Source organism: Brachypodium distachyon, chromosome 2 (assembly GCF_000005505.3).
Source record: "Brachypodium distachyon strain Bd21 chromosome 2, Brachypodium_distachyon_v3.0, whole genome shotgun sequence".
NCBI lineage: Eukaryota > Viridiplantae > Streptophyta > Magnoliopsida > Poales > Poaceae > Brachypodium > Brachypodium distachyon.
This window is the reverse complement of record NC_016132.3, coordinates 28,412,082-28,433,282: the sequence shown is the minus strand read 5'-3', so window position 1 is coordinate 28,433,282 and position 21,201 is coordinate 28,412,082. Positions and strand designations below refer to the sequence as shown.

The following is a 21,201-nucleotide window of genomic DNA, read 5'->3' as shown; positions in this document are numbered from 1 at the left end:
CGCCCCCCTCCGTAGGACACCTCCACAAGGAGCAGGGGCTGCCGCGGAAACTCTATGGTAGTGCGTGCCATCCGTGCCTTGTGCCGGCGGGTGCACTATCATTGAGACCCGGCCGCATTCCCTTTGAGAGTGCCTTTTTCGGGCGCGGGTCGTTGCGAGGACGCTGTGATGACGCTGGTGCCGGCGCTCGCCGCTCGCTCTGGCCCATCACCACGTCCTTGCCGCGGCCCTCGAGCAATTTAGCTCCCGGGTAACAAGGGTCGTCGCGTCCCTTGGGACGAGTTACCTAGAGAAAACTCAGGTCTCCCCAGTCGCAGGGGCTGTCGCTGGGGGGCTATAACTTCCTCGCCACCCATGCCCGCCGTTCGGGGTGTGGCGAAGCCGGCGGCGAGGACGTTATAGCCGGCTCGCGGCTGCTCCCGGGGCGGAGTCCTCCTAAGCCAGGGTTCGTCCCTGAAGGCCAGGGTCCGCCCCTGAGGGCGAGGGTTGCCGCGTGAGCGTGGTAGTAGCATCGTCGTCGGCGGTTGCCGCCGGCGGCAATCCTGGCCCCGCGTTCCTGCCGCATCCCTCCGAGATCGTTTCCCTTGAACAGGTACCCCCGATGGTTTCCTACCGAGGCAGTGCACCATCTGCACTCTACCGCAGAGCATCGCGAAACATTGGACCGAACGGAAAAGCTAAGTATCTGAACATGAACGCTGAGATCGCTAAGAGCTGAACGAAACTAAGCACTTTACCGCTGGGTGCGGCCCCGGATCCCGCGCGCACTGCTTGGGTGTGCGTGGGCTCGTCCTCGCTGTCGGACCAAGCATCCAGCAGAGACTCGAAGGGGAACTCCGGGTCCCGGAGATGAATCTGTGGGAGGATTGTCCCGGCAACCTCCCGGGCGCAGTTGGCTACTTCGTTGGCGCCGTACTTGGCGATCCAGACATCGAGCGCCCCGAGCTTCCCTAACAAGTCGAAGAAGAAGGGGATCAGCATCGTGACGTCCGTGCCGTCCACCTCCGCCGCCTGCAGCTCGAACTTGGGCAACAGGTCGCGCAGCGACTCGGCGATCTTCGCCAGCTTCTCTGTCTCGAGCTGCCGCTGCCCGATCAGCGTGCCGTGATGGAGTCAGGCATCTTGCGCGGCCTTCTTGGCCTTGCTGACGCGGCCCTCCAGCTTTGCAAGCTCTAAGGCCTGGGTCGCGTTGGCCTCGCCGGCCTTGGCGAGCTCTTCCCGGACGGCGGCCAACTCGTCCTCAAGCCCGGCCGCTTTGCCTTTGACGGAGTTGAGCTCGGCCTCGTGCTGAGTCGCCGCTCTTGCCGCGTCCTCGGCATCCTTGGCCTGCACCTCCAGCAGGAGGCAGAGGCCTTGGATTTTGCCGCGGTAGTTGGCGATCAGCTCGATCTTCTCGTCCAGCCGCGCCTGGCGCCCGCCGGCGAGGAGGACTTCGGAGGGCGGCGCCGGAGCGCGAAGCCCCGGAAGACCCCCCGAGCGGGCGGCGCCGTGGGCGCCCGCGGTGTCGTCGTGACCCGGAGAGCTCCGGGTGTCGATGGCGATGCCGCCGCGACGCCGGGCGCCAAGCTCGCGCGGTCCCACCAAGGCAAGGAGTAAGGCGCGCGGCTCAGTAAACGAGCCGACTGACGGGTAGTTACCCGTCCGATCCAAGGAACAGTCGTTGTCCAATCCTACCCTAGGGTCTTAGGTCCCTAGCAGCGGAGGTGGCACCCATTGTCGCACCAGTGGCACCCGGGGTCCCACCGCTGCGCGACGCGTGGCCCCCTCCCCCGGGTTCCCGGGAAAGTCTCATCCCGGGGAGCACCGACGAACTTCCCAGCAAGCTAGCAGCCCGAAAGGGGCTAGCGGGGCTTCTAGGAATATTCCTGCTTGGGCACCTCCCGGGAAGCGGCTTCCCGGGCCGACTTGCCGGGACGGGGGGTTCCCGGGTGCGCTGGGCCCGGGTGCTTCCCGGGCCGACTTGCCGGGACTGGGGGTTCCCGGACGCGTGCCCCCGCCTCGGATCGTGGGGCCCACTGGACAACGCCACACGGGCGCGTGACAGGCGCGGAACGCGCGGTCCCACCAAGGCAAGGAGTAAAGCGCGCGGCTCAGTAAACGAGCCGACCGACGGGTAGTTACCCGTCCGATCCAAGGAACAGTGGTTGTCCAATCCTACCCTAGGGTGTTAGGCCCCTAGCAGCGGAGGTGGCACCCATCCATGCCACCAGCTCACCAGGGATAGTTGCGTGCCTCCCCGTTGGACACTTGTAGCCCAAGCACCGTGGCACATGTGGCATCCCCTTGTGTATAAAAGGAGGACCCATGCCAACGGTCAAGGGAGTTAGAGGGTTGACGGGTCAGACAGTTGGGAGGATAGTGAGTTGATCAGTTGGTTCCGGTAGACAGCAAGCCGAGAATAGTAAGGAGTACTTGGCCATTGAGAGAAAGCCCGGGAGCTGGCCCGGCAAAAAACTTGTAAATGCTTGGTCCGCAATCAGTATCAGTTCAGACAGGCAGGACGTAGGGTTTTACACCTCCGGGTGGCCCGAACCTGGATAAAAAACGGGTGTGCATTTGTTCTGGTACCGGCGCGCCCTCTTGACACTTGGTCTCACCGGCCCCATAGGGCCTCATCGGCCATGCCGGCGATAACCGGGTCTCCGCCCCAGACGCCCCTACCGTACCTAAAAGGGGGACGTGGCTGCACGCCCCCGGTGTCGGAGCACCGAGCAACGACATCTGGCGCGCCAGTTAGGGGGCGCGAGAGTGGAAAGCGCCGGAGATCGCCGGCAGTAGAAGTTCCCATCGGCATCGGCTTCACTGTCCTTCGTCGACGAGCCTTGTCACCATGCCCCCCAAGCGGGCTGGTGATTCACGCGTTGACCCGCGTGAGGCCCCAGCGACGCACATGCGGTCGCACGACGTGCGACCCGAGTCGGGAGCTCAAGAGAATCCGGAGCCCTCGAGGGTGCAGCAAATGCAGCTGCCTCTACCGCCTCCCCGACCGTCGACCGACAATCGGCCGAGGGGACCGGCTGCCCCCGGCGTCGGGGGCAGTCAGGCGAGCACGCATGGCGTCGCCCGGGCCAGCCAACGGGTGGAGTCGTGACCCGAGGATGCCCCGCGGCAGCGGCACCCGGAGCACGCCGCGTCACGGGCGACCCCTGGAGGTTCGCACCCTGCGCACCCGGAGGCGTCCGGGGCCAGGGCGGGAAGCAGGCGTTCAGGAAACCGGTTGCCCCCCGTGCGAACCCCGGCTGAAGCCATCGTCGCCGCGCGCGTCATGTTGCGGTACGAGCTGCAGCAGGGCGAGGAGTTGGAAGCGCTTCTCGCCCTGGCCGCCCAGCAGCCGCAAGGCGAGGGCGCCCCGGTAGGCTCCGGCCACGGGCCGAACTCAAAGCACGAAGGCGCGCAGCCCGCCTCGCGACAGGGGGAGGACCCTCCCCCTCCTCAGCGGGGCCTGGTAGACGGGGGCACGGAGGGGTCCCGGGGGGCGATGCGCGTGGCATCTTGAATGCCCGACAACAGGAGGATCTGCACCCCCGCTTGGAGTGCTGGTGCAGGCGCGAGGTGAAGCGCCACCGCCCACTGGAGCAAGAAGACGCTCCCCTGGGCCCAGAAGACGGCGACACCGTGTTCGCGCGCGAGTTGCGGCGGGCGGTGTGGCCCCGTAAGTTTCGAGCGCCTGCGCTCGGTACGTACGACGGGACCGCTAACCCCAAAGATTTTCTCCTGACCTATATACGCTGGGCATGCATGCCATCGGCGCCGACGACAAGGTCAGGGCGAACTGGTTCCCGATGGTCTTGAAGGGATTAGTGCGAACCTGGTTGCTCAACCTGCCCGCCGGATCCGTCGCAACCTGGGCAGACCTGCGCGAGCAGTTCGTGAGCGCGTTCCAGGGCGGCTATAAGCGCCCGGGAACCATGGCGGAGCTGCACACCATCGTGCAAAAACCGGGAGGGACGTTGCCGGCCTTCGTTAGTCGCTTCTCCAATCTCTCCTATTCTATCCCGGAGGCGGAGGCGGCCGCCATCAGCAACACCTTCGCCATCAACGTCCGCGATCCCAAGATGCGTGAGAAGCTGAGCACGCATCGGATCCGGACGACGCAGGACTTGTACGCCTTGGCACACAAGTGCGCCATGGCTGAGGAGGGGCGCCTAGCGCCCGAGCTGGCAGCCCAGGCTGCCGCGAGCCCTGGCGAGGGCTCGTCGAAGAAGCCCTGGCAAGTCCTCGCTGCGGACTCGGGGGCTCCTGCTGCGAGGCCCACGAAGAAGGCCTCGCCGGGGGGAGAGTCTGGCGGAAAGCAGGGTGACGCGCCCCGCTGCTCTATCCACAACAACTCCAAGGATCAAGCAGCGGCGGGAGCAGCGCCACGAGGAGCGCCGTGCCGCCGGCGCCTGCTTCAATTGTGGCGACATCGGGCATCTCTCCCGAGATTGCCCGAACGACCCTAGACCGGGTCCGAGGCCGGCCGGCGGTGGTGCCGGCAGGGTTGAACCCCAAGGAGGGCGCAACCAATCCCTCGCTGTGCGGGAACGCCCTCCTCGGGGGCGTGACAGGGCGCGCGCCAAGGAGCAGCGCGAGTCCGACTCTTCCGGCGGCGACGAGCCGGTTTTCCAGGAGTCTCGTGGCGTCGCCTGCATCCATGGGGGAGCTTACGCTCTCCCATCCCACGCCGCGGTGAAGCGCCTCACCCGCGACGTGTGCGCGCTGTTGCCGGATGCGGAGCCACAACAGCCGCTGAGGTGGTCGCACGTGCCGAGCACCTTCAGCGCTGACGATCACCCGGTGTGACAATTGGGTTCCGGGGTATTACCCTTCGTCGTCTCGCCGATCATTAGCAATATGACGGTGACCAAGGTGCGGGGGGACAACGGAGCGGGGCTTAACCTCCTGTCCGCCAGGCTGGTGGAAAAGCTTCAGCTGCCGATGGAGCAGCTGAAGCCCACCGAACCGTTCCGGGGGGTGAACCCCGGGACGCATCATGCTGCCGGTCACCTTCGGGTCCCGGGAAGCATTCAGGACCGAGCACATAGTGTTCGACGTGGCGCATACCCCGTTGCCCTACAACGGGATCCTTGGTCGGCCGGCGCTGATCAAGTTTATGGCGGCTACGCATTGCGCCTACGGAGTGATGAAGATGCCGTCCGTCTACGGAGTCCTCTCCATCGGATGCGATCTCAAAGACGCAGCTTGGTGCGTTGGCGAGGTTGTCCGGGCCGCTGCTGCAGCTGATGCCGGCGACGAAGGTGTTGTCGAGGACGACGCCTTGCCGGGTGACGCCCCGGCAACGAAGAAGGCCCGCGCCACCCCGCAAGGGCTAGCCGGAGGAGGCGCCGGCTCGAGTTCCGGCAAGCGGCGAGGGCTCGCGTCCCGGCAAGCGGCGAGGGCTCCGGGAGGAGGCCGCCAAAGTGAAGAAGCTGCCCCTCCAAGCCGGCGATAAGGAGCGCACCGTTACCATCAGTGCGAACCTGACCGCCGAATAGGAAAGCGCCCTCGTCACCTTCCTCCGGGAAAACGCCGACGTGTTCGCCTGGGAACCGTCGGACCTTCCCGGAGTCCCCAGGGAGGTGATTGAGCATCAGCTCGCGGTGCGCCCGGACGCGCACCCCGTCAAGCAGAAGATCCGGCGGCAGGCACAAGAGCGGAAAGATTTTATCAAGCAAGAGGTGGGCAAGCTCAAGTCTGCCGGGGCGATCAGAGAAGTTTTGTACCCCACTTGGCTGGCTAACCCTGTAGTAGTGCCCAAAGGGGGGAATAAGCTTCGCATGTGCGTAGATTTTACCGATCTTAACCGTGCGTGCCCCAAGGATCCCTTCCCTGTACCCCGTATCGACCAGATAGTTGATTCTACCGCTGGTTGTGACCTGCTGAGTTTTCTGGATGCTTTCTCCGGCTACCATCAAATCAAGATGGCGGTCGAGGATGAGGAAAAGACGGCGTTTATCACCCCGGTTGGCTGCTACTGCTATACGTGCATGCCTTTTGGGTTGAAGAACGCGGGCTCCACATTCCAGCGCGCCCTGCGAGAATGTTTGGGGCCCCAGCTAGGCCGCAACGCGGAGGCCTTCATGGATGACATCGTCATCAAATCGAAGCGTAGGGACTCGCTGATTGATGACCTGCGGGAGACATTTGACAACCTCCCCAAGATCAAGCTCAGGCAGAACCCTGATAAGTGCACCTTCGGTGTCAACTCCGGGCAGCTTCTGGGTTTCTTGGTTTCACACCGGGGGATACAGGCCAACCCGACCAAAATAGAAGCCATCGAGAAGATGGAGGCCCCCCGCAAGGTCCAGCGACTCAACGGCTGCGTTGCCGCGCTTGGACGCTTCATCTCCAGGCTGGGCGAGCGTGCCCTGCCTTTCTTCCAGGTAATGAAGAAGAAGGGTCCCGTCGACTGGACTGCTGAGGCCGAGGCGGCGCTCCAGGAACTCAAGCGATACCTAAGGTCACCGCCCATCCTCGTCCACGGGCGTAGAAGAAAGTGAGTCGGAGACCGGCCTTCCCGGCAAGCTGGACGAGGACCACTGGGTCCTCTACTTCGACGGTGCGTTCAGTCTCCAGGGAGTGGGGGCTAGGGTCGTCATCGACTCACCCACAGGGGACCAGCTGCGGTTCGCCGTCCAACTCGACTTCGCTAACTCCACCAACAACACGGCGGAGTACGAAGGCCTGCTTGTCAGGCTGCGGGCAGCGATCGCCCTCGACATTAAGCGCCTCGTTGTTCACGGTGATTCCCAGCTTGTGATCAACCAGGTGAACAAGGACTACGATTGCCCTCAAATGGCGCTGTACATAGAAGAGGTCCGCAAGCTGATATGGACATGCTAACCATGGATACGACCTTTGGTACCCTCAATTCTATAATAGTTGACAAGATTTATAATCAGGTGAATTCAAGTAGTAATTGTTTTCATTGTCATATTTATGAAGAGGTGGAGCTACTACTATCTTGTCTCGTTTTATTACGTAGGCATCTTGTCGAACTTTTCAAGTCCAAGGTCAAGATGACATACGGTGGAGGCGAACGGGAGGGCCAACAAGAATCAAGCATTCATACAGCTGAGAGGGAAGGATTTCAAGTGTACTTTCCAACAAATCAAACGGCACATGATTCGGAGCTTGCTAGAGAAAGATATCACGAATTAAAGTTGAATCTGATTCGGGTCCGAGCTGCCAGGAGACCCGAATTTGTTTTAATCACCCAGGCCGCATCCGGAGTCCAAATCAAGCAAACAAGTACTTGTTGGAAAGGTAATTACAAGACCTTTCCAACGGATCTGGCCCCATCAAGAGATTCGACTCGTGCTGACCGTGACGGACAAAACAAGCTGACGGATCTGTTTTTCTGTTTCCTAAAGAGTTGTAGTTTGTTAGGAAAGTTAGAGATAGATTTGGATTTCGGACTCCTTATTCAAGGTGGACGAAAATATCTCTCCCTCCTCCTTTATATACCCCATGAGCCCCCCTAAGGAGCCTTGGGTTTTGATTAGATAAAGTTTAGCCATCTAATCGCGTGTGTCGGTTAGACCACCTGTTTTACTGTCGTCAAGACTCCAACTTATCGTCTCGTTGAGACATTGGTTTGATATAGTATATTCGCAATTTCAGATTGCATCCGCTATTTATCTTGTTCTTGCTTGTTCTTCGATTGCTTGCAGGAACAAAGACCTTCGTGGTCAGGTTGATCGTGCCCCCGCGTGATCAATAACCCTCTGGAGTTGGTGTATCGATTGCTAAGGCGCTGCCTCCTAGGCCGTAGTCGGATCGTCAACGTCACCTCCTACCCAAATCGAGAGTTACCAATCTCATCGAAAGATCGGGCCACCCGCACCCGTATCACAAGCTGGAACGGAAGTTCAAGGGTTTGCGCTTTGAGCACGTCAAGCGAAGGGACAACTTCGCTGCTGACGAGCTGGCCAAGATGGCAGCAGAGCGCCGGAAGCCTACGGTGGGGGTGTTCTGTCAGAAGCAACTGGCTCCTTCAGTCACCCCCCAGCCGGCTGCCGGGGATGCCCCTCCGGCAACCGAGGGAACCCCTGCAGTAGCAGGGGTCCATGCCGCTGATATGGCGGCATGCGCTAGAAGAGAAATTCCTCCCTGGGCAGAAGAGATCGCCCGCTATTTGAAAGGAGAGGCTCTCCCGGAGGATGACGTCGCCGCAGAGCGCGTAGCGCGGCAAGCCAAGATGTACACTGTGATAGACGGCAGCGTCTACCGCAGGCGTGCGAATGGTGTCAAACTCCTTTGCGTGTCGCAGGAAGAAGGGTGTGCGCTGTTGGAAGACATACATCGAGGCACATGTTCGCACCATGTGGTCTCCCGGGCTTTGGCCGGGAAAGTTTTCCGGCATGGCTTCTACTGGCCCACGGCCCTGGCCGACGCAGAGCGGCTGGTGAGGACGTGCGAAGCGTGCCAGTTCCACTCAAAGAAGAGCAACCAACCAGCCCAGGCCCTGCATGCCATCCCGTCGGCATGGCCGTTCGCGGTCTGGTGACTGGACATCGTCGATCCAGACGTCGAGCGCCCCGAGCTTCCCCAACAAGTCGGAGAAGAAGGGGATCAGCGTCGTGACGTCCGTGCCGTCCACCTCCGCCGCCTGCAGCTCGAACTTAGGCAGCTGGTCGCGCAGCGACTCGGCGATCTTCGCCAGCTTCTCCGTCTCAAGCTGCCGCTGCCCGATCAGCGTGCCATGATGGAGTTGGGCGTCTTGCGCAGCCTTCTTGGCCTTGCTGACGCGGCCCTCCAGCTTCGCAAGCTCTAAGGCCTGGGTCGCGTTGGCCTCGCCGGCCTTGGCGAGCTCTTCCCGGACGGCGGCCAACTCGTCCTCAAGCCCGGCCGCTTTGCCTTTGACCAAGTTGAGCTCGGCCTCGTGCTAAGTCGCCGCTCTCACCGCGTCCTCGGCGGCCTTGACCTGCACCTCCAGCAGGACGCGGAGTCTTTCGATTTCGCCGCGGTAGTTGGCGATCAGCTCGCTCTTCTCGTCCAGCCGCGCCTGGGCCGTCGCGAGCACCTCGGCATGCTCCTTCCGGGAAGCTTCTAGGGTTGCCGCCATTGCGTCGAGCCTTCCTTGGAGCTCCGTGCTGGACCTCCCGTTGCGGACGGAGCTCGGTCTCCGAGACTACCGGCTCCCGAGCAACCTCCAGGGCTTGCCGGGCCAGCCACGCCTCCTCTTCGGCGAGGCGCGCCTCCTCACGCAGCTGGGAGAATTTGCGCCGCTCTCTCTCTCGACGGCCTCCCACACCTCGCCGAGTTGATTCTTGGCGGCGGTGTGGTGCTCCTTCACCTCATTGTAGGAGGTGACGAAGGCGAACTGCTGGTCCCGGACGGCGTCCAGGAACCGGTGGCCACGCTCGAAGACGCTCGGATCCCAGGTAAGAGGATTCCAAGCGACCCCGGCGAGGGTGCCGAGGTCGGTGCCGGGGAGGGCCCCCGAGGATGATGAAGCCCCAGCTGCCGAAGTGGAGCTGAGCGCGGGGTCGCCGACTTGCTCTCGGGGGTCTTGCTGTCCTTCCCCGACAACTTCCCCCGCGCCTAGGCTCCGGGGCACCGGGGTTGGAGAGGGCTCCCTGCTTCCGGCCGGAGTCGTCCCCTGTTGGACGACGGGTGATCCCGAGCCGGCCACGTCCGCGGCTTCGGGCGCGTCGCCGGGTGCCGCGGCGGCGGCGGCGGCGGCGGCCTCCACGGCTGCCGCTGTGTCCGTCGCAGCGGGGCCGGACGTGGGAGCCGTTTTCGACTCCCCCTCCGCCCCCGCGGTCCCGACGACCGAGTCGGGGTCGACCACGACCGCTCCTGTTCCGGGCGCGGGCGCACTTGTGCCTGCAACCGTGTAAAAGCATGAGGGTAGGAGATGGTTGGTGCTATCGAAGGCGAACAAGGGCGACCGGGGCGGTTACCTTGTGCAGCTGTCGGGCTTGTCGGTGCAGCCTCCCCTACCTCGCCTGCGCCAGCGGGAGCATCCAAGGGTCTTGCCGCGGCCGAGCTGCCGCTTGCTGTAGAAAGAGAAGGTATGTTCGTGAATTTTGCTAACAGAAATTGCAGTTGCAGAGAATCAACGAAGACATACCCGGTGCCGGCTCTATCTCTGCTGGGGCTGGGTCGCCATGGGACGCGCCCGCGGCGACGCTGGCCCCCGAGGCTTCAGGATCGGTGGCGCCGCCAGCGTCAGTGCGCGTCCTCTTGCTTGGCGAGCCGGGCGGGGAATCGCTCCTTGCCCTCTTGCTGGCGCCCGCCGGCGAGGAGGACTTTGGAGGGTTGCGCCGGAGCGCGAAGCCCGGAAGACCCCCGGGGCGGGCGGCGCCGTGGGCGCCCGCGGTGTCGCCGTGACCCGGAGAGCTCCGGGAGTCGATGGCGATGCCGCCGCGACACCGGGCGCCAAGCTCGCGGAGCGCCCGCTACCGGAGCGAAGGCCGTCGCCGGGGTACCGGAGACCCCCGCCGGTGCTGGAGTAGCCGGGGTACCGACGGGCACCCCGGGACCAGTTCCCGCCGCAGAGCTGGCGGCCGCCGCCAACGCAGGCGCCGCCGCCGAGTCACTCGCGGCCCTTGTAGCCGCCGCTGCCATCGCGGTACCAACGGGCGCCCCAGGAGCGGCGGCCGCCGCCAGGTTGGGGTCGCTGCCGGGGCGGACGTCGCTGTTGAGGAGGTGGCGGCGGCTGCCGCGAACGCCCTCGACCTTCTCACGATCAGGGGCGCGCTGTCGCTCCTTTCCTCGTCGTCCTCCACGGCGACGACTTACGGGGACGCGGCCACCTGGCCCGCCTCATCGTCCAGCGACCGGAGGGAGGGCCAGCTGGGCGTGGACCCGCCCTCGCTCTCCTCGAGCACCTGCTTCCCGCGGGGTGGTTTCGGGGGAGCGTGCGGGACGCGGGTGGGGGTGTCGTCCATCAGCCCCCACTCGTTGCAGGGCGGGAAGGCGCCGACGATGTCGTTGAGCGCCTTGACGCCGGCATGGAGAGCGGAGACCCCCGGCGGGAACTCCGTCGACTGGAAGACCTCGCCGGAGACCCCCCTCACCCACGTCCTGAGGGACTCCAAGTCCATGCCGTCCGCCTGGAGGCGTGTCCTGTCCCCGGAGCCCGTGGACATCCACGCGGGCCGGGAACGCAGCTGCAGCGGGGCTATGCGTCGATGGACGAAGGTGCGTGCCACGTCGACATCTGTGAGCCCCGCTAGCCGCAACGCCTTGATCTTCTCCACGATGGGGAGGAGGTCGGCGTCGCGATGGTACCTATCCTGCCAGCCGATCTGGGGCACCGGTAGCTCCGTCGGCGGCTGGATGAACTCCTGGGGGTCCTCCACTCGGACCCAGCCCTAGTCGCCCCGCCACTCTTTTTCGATCTTCTTCCACGACCGGACGATGAACTCCGACTTCATCTGGTCGCGGGCGCGGAAAACCACCCCCGACGACATCGCCTTCGCGTTGTCGACTCGCGGGTAAAAGTAATGGCGGAAGAGCCCCACCGACGGCATCACCCCCACGAACGCCTCGCAGAGGAACGGAAAGGTGGCGAGGAGGAAGAGCGAGGTGGGGTGGAGCTGCGCCACCCGCAACTGATAAGACTCCATCAGCGCGTGGAGGAACAGAGAGAAGGGCGGCACCATGCCGCAGAGGAGGTAGCGCGCGAACACCCGAAAGTCGTTATCCTGGTGTTTGATGCCCGCCGGGAAGATCCGCGTTTCCCCGTGCTCGTTGAAGTTGGAGGCGACGACGTGCCGGAGCTTCCCCAGCGCCTCACCGTTGTAGCCGGGGCGGAAGAAGGCTACTTTTGCGCGCATCTCCCGCCTCTTCTGGTCCTTGGCGGCGGCCGCTTTGAGTGCCGCCTCGGTCTTGCTGGTCGCGGGTTTCTTCGAAGACTGGACCTCCTTCCCCTTCCTGGTGGTGGGGGGCGCCATGGGGAGCGAGGGCGGAAGCTGGCAAGAGCGGAAGAGGATGGAGGCGAAAGGGCAAAGTGTTGCTCCCCGTTGGCAACAGTGGAAGCTTTATGACGCCCGGTCGTTTGGTAACGGCCGGTTCTGTGCCCTACAGCACGTTGATCAGTTGGTTCCGGTAGACAGCAAGCCGAGAATAGTAAGGAGTACTTGGCCATTGAGAGGAAGCCCGGGAGCTGGCCCAGCAAAAAACTTGTAAATGCTTGCTCCGCAATCAGTATCAGTTCAGACAGGCAGGACGTAGGGTTTTACACCTCCGGGTGCCCCGAACCTGGATAAAAAACGGGTGTGCATTTGTTCTGGTACTGGCGCGCCCTCTTGGCACTTGGTCTCATCGGCCCCATAGGGCCTCATCGGCCGTGCCGGTGATAACCGGGTCTCAGCCCCAGACGCCCCTACCGAACCTAAAAGGGGGACGTGGCTGCACGCCCCCGGTGTCGGAGCACCGAGCGACGACACCCATGCATGCCCCCAGCTCACCAGGGAGAGTTGCGTGCCTCCCCGTTGGACACTTGTAGCCCATGCACCGTGGCACATGTGGCATCCCCTTGTGTATAGAAGGAGGACCCATGCCAACGGTCAAGAGGGTTAGAGGGTTAGACGGTTAGACGGTTGACGGTTCAGACAGTTGGGAGGGTAGTGAGTTGGTCAGTTGGTTCCGGTAGACAGCAAGCAGAGAATAGTAAGGAGTACTTAGCCATTGAGAGGAACCCCGGGAACTGGCCCGGCAAAAACTTGTAAATGCTTGATCCGCAATCAGTATCAGGTCAGACAGGCAGGACGTAGGGTTTTACACCTCCGGGTGGCCCGAACCTGGGTAAAAAACGGGTGTACATTTGTTTTGGTACTAGCACGCCCACTTGGCACTTGGTCTCACCGGCCCCATAGGGCCTCATCGGCCGTGCCGGCGATAACCGGGTTTCCGCCCCAGACGCCTGTACCGAACCTAAAAGGGGGATGTGGCTGCACGCCCCCGGTGTTGGAGCACCGAGCGACGACAGCCGTCACGCCCTTGCCGCATCCCCCACCGAGCCCACTCCGAGGGGTGTCGCAGAGACACGGTGGTGGTGCATCCCACCGCGCTCGGTGCCGGCGGGTGCACTGCCGCCGTGTCCTTGCCACACCTCCTCTAGCGATCGGCTCCGGGGCGAGGGTTGCCGCGAAAACACTATGGGGGTGCATTCCATCAGCGCTCAGCACTGACGGGTGCACAGCCGCAGTGCCCCTGCCGCATCCCTCCACAGGGTATCTCCGCAGGGAGCGAGGGTTGCCGCGGAGACACTATGGTGGTGCATGCCATCGGTGCTCAGCGCAGATGGTTGCACTGCCATAGTGTCCCTGCCGCACCCCTCCAGAGGACGCCTCCAGAGGCGAGGGTCGCCGCGAGGACGCTGTGATGGTGCCGGTGCCGGCGCTCGCCGTTCGCTCCGGCCCACCACAGCGTCCTTGCTGCGTCCCTCAGGTGGACTTTCCCCAAGCAGCGAGGGCTGCTGCGGGGACGCCGTGATGTGTCGCCACCCGCGTCTGCCGGTGGTGGCGAGGATGTCACGGCGTCCCTACTACACCCCTCGGAACAGGTTCCTCCGAAAGCAAGGGCTCTTCCAAAGGCGAGGGTTGCAGCGGAGACGCGGCGGTAGTATCGTCATCGGCGCTTGTCGCCGGCAGCGATCCTGCCGCATCCTTCAAACAGGCTCTCTCAGGAGCGACGTACCAGGCGCACACCTCCGGCAAGTGTATCGAGCACGAGACCAAACGAAAAGCTAAGTGCTTGAACCTGACCGATAGACTATCTGAGAACTAAACTTAACTGAACGCTGCCTCGCTAAGTGTGGCCCCGAAACCTGTGTGTGGCCGGGGTGTTAGAAGGACGCTTGCGGGGGGAGTGCGCTCCCCATGCGGCTTCTGGGTCCGTCCCGGGAGGGCATGGCTTGGAGTAGTTACCCCGCAAGCGGAGTGGCTCACCGCTACTGCTTGACCCCAGGTCGGTACTGCGGGTCCGTCCTGGGTCCCTGGTCCGGTCAAGGGTGAAGCGCGCGAGTCCCCGGCAACACAAAGCACAACACACAAGGGCGAAGGGATCCACCCCGCGAGGCAGCCCTGGGAACAAGGAACAAGGATTAAACAGAACTAAAGAGCTGGATTAACAAAGCAGCAAACGATTACATGAACTAATGAAACAATAATTGTTCAAACGGCGCAAAGCGCCATACTCGCAGGACGGAAACAAAAGAAGGTAAACAAGGAAACGGCAGGGGGCTGCGGCAGCTAGTGGCCAGCGTCCTCCACCGAGGGCTCTGGGGACGGCTCGGGGTCCGGCTTCCGCTGCATCCGCTCGACCACCTCGTCGACAAACCCACGCACTGCCTGAGTGTGGGTGGGTTCGTCCTCGCTGTCCGACCAGGCGTCCAGCAGCGTCTCGAAGGGGAACTCCGGGCCCCGGAGGTGCACCCATGGAAGGATCATCCCGGCAACCTCCCGGGCGCAGTTGGCAACCTCGTCAGCGCCAAACTTGGTGATCCAGACGTCGAGCGCCGTGAACTTCCCCACCAAGTCAGAGAAGAACGGGATCAGCGTGGAGACGTCCATGTCGTCCACCTCCGCGGCCTGCAGCTCGAACCGAGGCAGCAGGTCGCACAGCGCTTGGGCGATTTTGAGCAGCTTCTCTATCTCCAGCTGCCGTTGCCCGATCAGCGTGCCGTGGTGGAGCCGGGCGTCGAGCGTGGCCTTCTTGGCCTTGCGGAGGCGGCTTGCCAGCGAGACGAGCTCCGCGGCCTAGGTCGCGTTGTCCTTGCCGGCCTCGACGAGCTCCTCCCGGACAGTGGCCAGCTCGGTCTCGAGCCGGGCCGCTTTGTCCTTGGCAGCGTTGAGCTGGATCTCGTGCCGAGCTGACGCGTCCACCGCACTTTCGGTGGCCTTGATCCGCACCTCCAGCTTGACGCGCAGGCCTTGGATCTCGCCGAGATAGTTGGCAATCAGATCGCTCTTCTCATCGATCCGGACCTGGGCTGCAGCGAGCACCTCAGCGTGCTCCTTCTTGGTTTCCGCCTGGGCCGCCACTAGCGAGTCCAGAGCTCCCTGGAGCTCGGTGCACTAAGCTGGTGCTCCCTCACCTCGTTGAAGGTGGTGACGAAGGCCAGCTGTGGGTCCTTGACAGCGTCAAGGAACCGGTGCCGCCGGTCGAAGACGCTCGGATCCCAAGTGATGGGATTCCAAGCCACCCCGGCAAGGGTGCCGAGCTCGGTGTCGAAGGTGGCGGCCGACGACGACGAAGTCCCCGCCACCGAATAGCTGGGCGGGGGGTTATCCGCTTGCGGCGGAGCATCCTGTTGCTCTTCCTCCGCAACCTCCCCCTCACCCGCGTCTGGGGACTACGGGGCTGGTGAGGTTGCCGCGCCCCCGGCAGGGACCGCCCCCTGTGGGGCGGCAGAAGAATCCGCGCCAGCGGCATTTGTGGCTGCGGACGCGTCACCGGACGCCATCCCGGCGGCGGCGGTGGTCGCCGTTGCCGCAGTGGCCGGCGTAGCAGGGCTTGGCGTGGGGACTGCCTCCGGCTCCTCCGTCATCCCCGTAACCTCGACGTCGGAGTCGAGGTCAACCACTGTAGCGCCCGCAGCCGGTGCAGCCGCGCTTGGGCCTACAACAGCGAGAAGTATGAGAAGTGGGAAGCTAAACGAGTTGCCCGGAGGCAAACGCGGGGGCTCTAGATGATTACCTTGCGGGGCCGCTGGGCTTGCGGGGGGAGCTCCCCCTCCTCCTCCGTCCCGGCAGGTGTCTCCAGGAGGTTTGCTGCGGGCGGAGCGTCGCCTACGGAAAAGGAAGGTACAGTTGCAGGATTAATTGGCAAATGGAAATACAGGTAAGGAAGCGGGAAGGAGCGGTACCTGTTGCCGGTGCCACCTCCATCGGGGCTGGGTCGCCGGCAGGTGCGGGGGCGGCGCTGCGGGCCCCTGTGTCGGCCGGGTCGGCGCCACTGCCGGCGTCCATGTGCGCCTTCTTCCTCGGCACGGCAGGCAGGGAATCATTCCTCCCCCTCTTGCCGGCGCTTGGATGTAAGAATTGGAGCCTGGAATTTCCCATCCGGAATTTGAAGAGCCGAATTCCAGCGTTTGGATGTTCCTGGCATTCGCGCGCGGCATTCCAAACCAATTCCGAGTCTCCTCCCGCGCGCCTCCACTTACTTTCCCGCGATACCGAGGGGTTTCACTCGGTTTTGGTTGGAATTGGCTCCTGCGTACCGGTTCGAACAGAACAAGAGACAGAGCGAGCGAGGGAGGAGAGGAGAGGAGGAGAAGAGCACGGAGCCACTTGCCCCGGCGGCGGCGACGACGCAGGTACGCCCCTCCCCCACCGTCCTCCTCCCTGTTCTTCCTCTTCTCAGGCCTTCCTCCTCCTAGTCCTTATCCTCCCTTAGTCGTCCCTCCACTCCAGCTGCCTCCTCCAACCCTAGGTCGACGGGTAGCAGCAGAAAGGTGCGACGGGAGGCGGAATTACGGCGGGCGGCTGACTCCTCCTAGCCCACCTCTGCATCTCCCCAAGACGTCCTCTCTCTGGCCCTCCTCTGCTCCATCGAATCCTCCCCAATCCCCCTCTTAACTGCAGCCGAAATCAACATTTTTTTGGGGGCTAATCTTCAGATCTGTTTCAATTGCAGAATTCCCTGAACAATTGGTACCACGTGAGGCTTATTGGAGGTATGATCTTCCTATTTTCTGCTCCCAATTTGATGTATGCCTAGTGTAGTATGATTTTGTAGCTGCACCATGTCTGAATAACTACTCTCTGAAAAATTAATTCACAAACGGTGTGTGCATTGTAGCTGCACCATGTCTAAACTAGACTTGGTTGCTTATATTTCTGAAGAGAACAGAAGAAGAAAGAGAAAAAGGATATTGTTGACAAAGGCTTATTTTGAGATGTCATGTCTAGCTCTAGCTTATCTTAGTATGCAGAGGGCACCAAGGAATTTAGGATGCTTTAATGATTATGAGCATAGGCGTGGTCTTAGGAAATATCTACTGAAAGAAATGTACGATGGGTCCGATGTAACCTGCTATGATGAGCTACGCTTAACCAAAAGAAACTTCCATGATCTTTGCACTTTGTTGCGTGAGAAGTGTGGTCTCAAAGATAGCATATATGTGACTGTAGAAGAAAAGGTTGCCATGTTCTTACTAGTTGTTGGACATGGTCTTAAAATGAGATTGCTGCGTGGCACCTACAAGCGGTCTTTAGAGACTATCAGTAGGCACTTCTGTACTGTGTTATCAGCCATCCTATCTCTAACTAACGAGTTCATCAAGCTTCCCGATCCTTCAATCCCCCCTCCCAATGATTACAAATGGAAGTGGTTTGGCAATGCACTTGGAGCACTAGATGGGTGTCATGTGGATGTTATGGTTGATGTTGCTGACCAAGGGAGGTATAGGAATAGAAAGCAATCTATCACCACTAACATGCTAGGTGTGGTTGATTGGAACATGAAATTTCTATATGTTCTGCCTGGCTGGGAGGGCTCAACTTCAGATCGAGAGTGTTGCGTGATGCCATGAGACCCAATCGCCAAGATGCATTTGTTGTACCTAAGGGTACGGCTCTTTCACTTGGCATTTTATTTCTCATCATTGGTTGCTAGCTAACTTATTTCCTTGACAATAGGAAAATTCTACTTAGTTGATGCTGGCTACACCAATGGACCTGGATTTCTATCTCCATTCCGATCCACTCGATACCACTTGAAAGAGTGGGTTTCAAGTCAACAACAACCCCACACAGCCAAAGAGTTGTATAACTTGCATCATTCTCGTGCTAGAAATGTTGTAGAGAGAACTTTTGGCTTGTGGAAGAAAAAATGGGCCATCCTATGTACTCAATTTCTTTTTGACATAAAGGACCAGGTAACAAATGTCCATATGGTCGTAACCAAATTATTTCTAGATAGCAAATGCTGACTACGAACTAATATTATTGCAGATTCGAATTATTAATGCTTGTTGTGTGTTACACAACTTTACAAGGGATAGGCAGCATGTGAGGGATAACTTATTGCTGCCTGAAGTCGATGCTGAACTAGCAGCTATGCCAGTTGAACCCATAGATGATTCTATGGTAATTAGAACTGTGCAAGTCACCGCTGAATGGACCAACTATAGGCAGCAATTTGCTAATGACATGTATGCCAAGTACCTTGTGAGACATGCAGAACTAGAGATGGAGTAGCTAACTAGTGATGGAGTAGATAGCTAGCTGAAGGTGACCTTTTTTGTGCTAGCTCGGTGATGGTGCCCAACTTTTGTGTGGTGGCTTGCTGATGGCGGCTTTTATGTGATAGCATAGCTGACCATGATGGTGTCTTTTGTGATACTTTGTACATGCATCATCTTGAAATTAATATATATGCTGCTTTATCATACTGCTCTATACATCCTTAATTTTATGCCCATCCATTTATTTATTTCACTTATATAGAAGCATGGCTGAAGCAAATGGAAAGAAAGGAAGTAGGGGTTACCTTACATGGACTCCTGACATGGACACGGCATTGTTGGCTGTCCTTGTTGAGCGTCACAACAATGGTGATCATGCTCAAAATGGTTGGAAGCCGCATGTATACAATGCTTGCATTAGGCATGTAAAGGATACATGTGGGGTGGACATTACAAAGGACAACATGACAGCAAGATGCAAAACTTTTGACAAGCATTATGAGGTCATTAGCAAGATACTAGCTCAGAGTGGCTTTGGCTGGGATTGGGAGAATAACAAGCTGTCAATCGACAGTGAGGATGTGTGGTCTAAATATGTGGAGGTACATATCGGTAAAATTAAGTTCACTGCACCATTCTAATGTAATGTATGTGTGTATTGTGTAGGCTAACAAGGCAGCAGGTAGCTACAAGACCAAGGTAGTGATGAATTGGGACCAAATAAGCACCATCTATTCAAAAGACCATGCAACCGGTGAAGGTGCCAAGACAGCAGCTGAGTGTGTTCAAGAAGAAGACACACACGTTCTTGAAGAATCTCCAGACATACCCCAGAACCAGAAGAGGCTACGCACTGGGGATGCTATTTTATGCATGATGGGAGACATGAAGGCAGAATTTCAAGAAGTTTTGAAGACAACCGATCCACTTACTTTGCCAAAGGTTACTCCTTCAGCTGAAATCCTTGCAGCACTTCAGATTATACCAGATTTGGCGGAATGTGATATGCTAAAAGCTTACGAAAAGCTGAGTCTTAGTGAGCGCTTGTTTGAATCACTCATGGAGCTTCCCATGACCTTGAGGAAGGCATGGCTCTTGAGCTTGGCTTGATGGATGCTATCATGTTCGAACTATCATGTATGGTTCATGCTCCGAACTACCATGTATTTCGCTATTAATGAACTGTCCAGTAGTGTTATGTTTCTGTAAAAGACTTGTTTGAGGAGCCACATCTACCTGACTTGTATTTTGCTATGTATTAATGTCATGTTCTGGAGTCTGCAATGAGGAAACATCTACTTGACTTGTTTGAGGAGCAACCTGATTTTGCTTCATAACCGTACAAGCTAGCAGCCGCCCAGCCTTTTTCTAAATATTTTTTATGTTGTTATGTGTGACAATTAATATATAAACATCCTAGTATTATAAAAAAAATCCATACATGTAGACAATTGTATACGGTCCAAACTCAACAAAGTTATCAATTCCATAGTCTATACATCCAAACATGATTTGGAATTGGATCCTACCCTTTAATTCCAACAACCAATATCATGCATATCCAAACATCAGAATTGGCATTGGAGGCCAATTCCAATACCACACAGAGTTGGCATTCCCATCCCAATTCAATTCCTCAGTTGAATACTTACATCCAAACAAACCATTAGGGCTTTATAACAATTAAAATAAAATAGTTTTCAACTCCAATTTAAATACCAAAAATTATAGGGTAGCTCATTTATGCAATAAACCCCTTTTATGATCAAAACCCTATTGGGTTGAAAATCCAGTTTGCCAAGGAGAGGTGAAAAACAGATTTAAAATAAAGAAGGCTTTGAAAGGGAATTCAAAAAAATTCATAACAATTTTTTTTTAAATGGCCAAAAATGCATAGATGGCATGATACTTATGAATGCAAATGCATGATGAAAGGTTTGTGAAATTTGGGATGTTACAGCATCTGACGTTCGTCAACTTCTTCCACGACGCGCATCATAAAGACCTGACCTCGTGTCATTGGCCACGCCGGCGATTGCCGAAGCAATCCCCTTCGCCCTCCACCGAACCAAAAGAGGGGGGGCCCAACATCCCCGGTGCCGGAGTTTCAGGCTCCGATACCGGTCTTTACGGCTTCCAGCCATTTTTTCCGCTGATCTGTAGTGACGTTATGAAAAAACCATAGAAGATGGAACACTTAGAGCAGTTATATGATCAGGCGAGCAGGTTAACAGGATGAGCTATCGGTTCAGAATCATCATCGCTAGGAGGATCTTTAGATTTTCCAAGAATGGAAAATGTTTCAGCAGCCCAATAACCATATCCAAATCGACGCTTTTGATACCGGGATCTGATCCGGAGGAGAGTGAAACCAAAGCAACTGTCGATGTTTAGCGAATCCAAAACAGGGCAACTGCCGATCAGGTTATCGATCGATTGTTCCGAGATGCCGACCCGGGCAAGATCGAGTTGTCTTAGCTGAGGAAAGTGAAGTTCTGGGGTGTAGTCGTCGTGGATTAGGCATTGCCTGAGGCTAAAGAACACGTAGAGTGTGCGAGTAGCGGAATCAGAAGGATCTGTCAGGGTATGGCGCGGCTAAAATGAACTCAGACGCAAGCTCCAGAGTTCATCTAAGCGATAGGACGTTAGCAAGGGTTCATGCCAGGGTCGTCTATAACCCAGGTGCCTATGCAACGGAAGTGGCGAACAGGGCCTCGGTGATTGGTCACAATGTTGGTGAGGGGCCATCGTCTCTCTGGAGCAGTTCCAAGGAGTTGGCAGTAGTCCAGGTTAAGCGGCGCAACATGCGAAAGGTCGCGCCATCAGTGCGCAAGAGTGCGGGTGCAGGCACCTTCTTTGATGGGGAGGAGGCAGATGATCTCACCAAGGATATCGTCTGGGAGGCTCCCGATTAGGTCGATGCCGCCGTCTTCGGTTGTTGCCACCACTGTTTCTCTAGTGTTATCGGCTTCCGACGACGTGCTCCTCTTTCTAGAACAAGGAGTGTCCGCCTCCATCTCCATGGCTACTTGCTGAGCGAGGTTTTATCTCAGGGGAAAACGATTTCTAGGAGGGAT

At 58.9% G+C, this 21,201-nt stretch overlaps 1 protein-coding gene and 1 pseudogene across 1 annotated transcript; both read left to right on the top strand.

Moving 5' to 3' along the window:
• Positions 1–16,769: 16,769 nt before the first annotated feature.
• LOC106866047 lies at positions 16,770–18,137 on the top strand (annotated as a pseudogene).
• A 196-nt stretch (positions 18,138–18,333) lies between these two features.
• LOC100845985 lies at positions 18,334–19,466 on the top strand. Its single transcript, XM_014898425.2, has 2 exons — positions 18,334–18,726; positions 18,791–19,466. The coding sequence occupies exons 1-2, from the start codon at positions 18,391–18,393 to the stop codon at positions 19,232–19,234; spliced, it is 780 nt and encodes a 259-aa protein (XP_014753911.1). The 5' UTR covers positions 18,334–18,390; the 3' UTR covers positions 19,235–19,466.
• The last annotated feature ends 1,735 nt before the right edge of the window (positions 19,467–21,201 follow it).

What these genes read in the sequence shown, in the direction of transcription:
- LOC100845985 (XM_014898425.2), top strand. Translation starts at nt 18,391, where the DNA reads ATGGCTGAAGCAAATGGAAAGAAAGGAAGTAGGGGTTACCTTACATGG. An exon ending in TGTGGTCTAAATATGTGGAG is followed by an intron (nt 18,727 to 18,790) that starts GTACATATCGGT and finishes TGTATTGTGTAG; the next exon opens with GCTAACAAGGCAGCAGGTAG.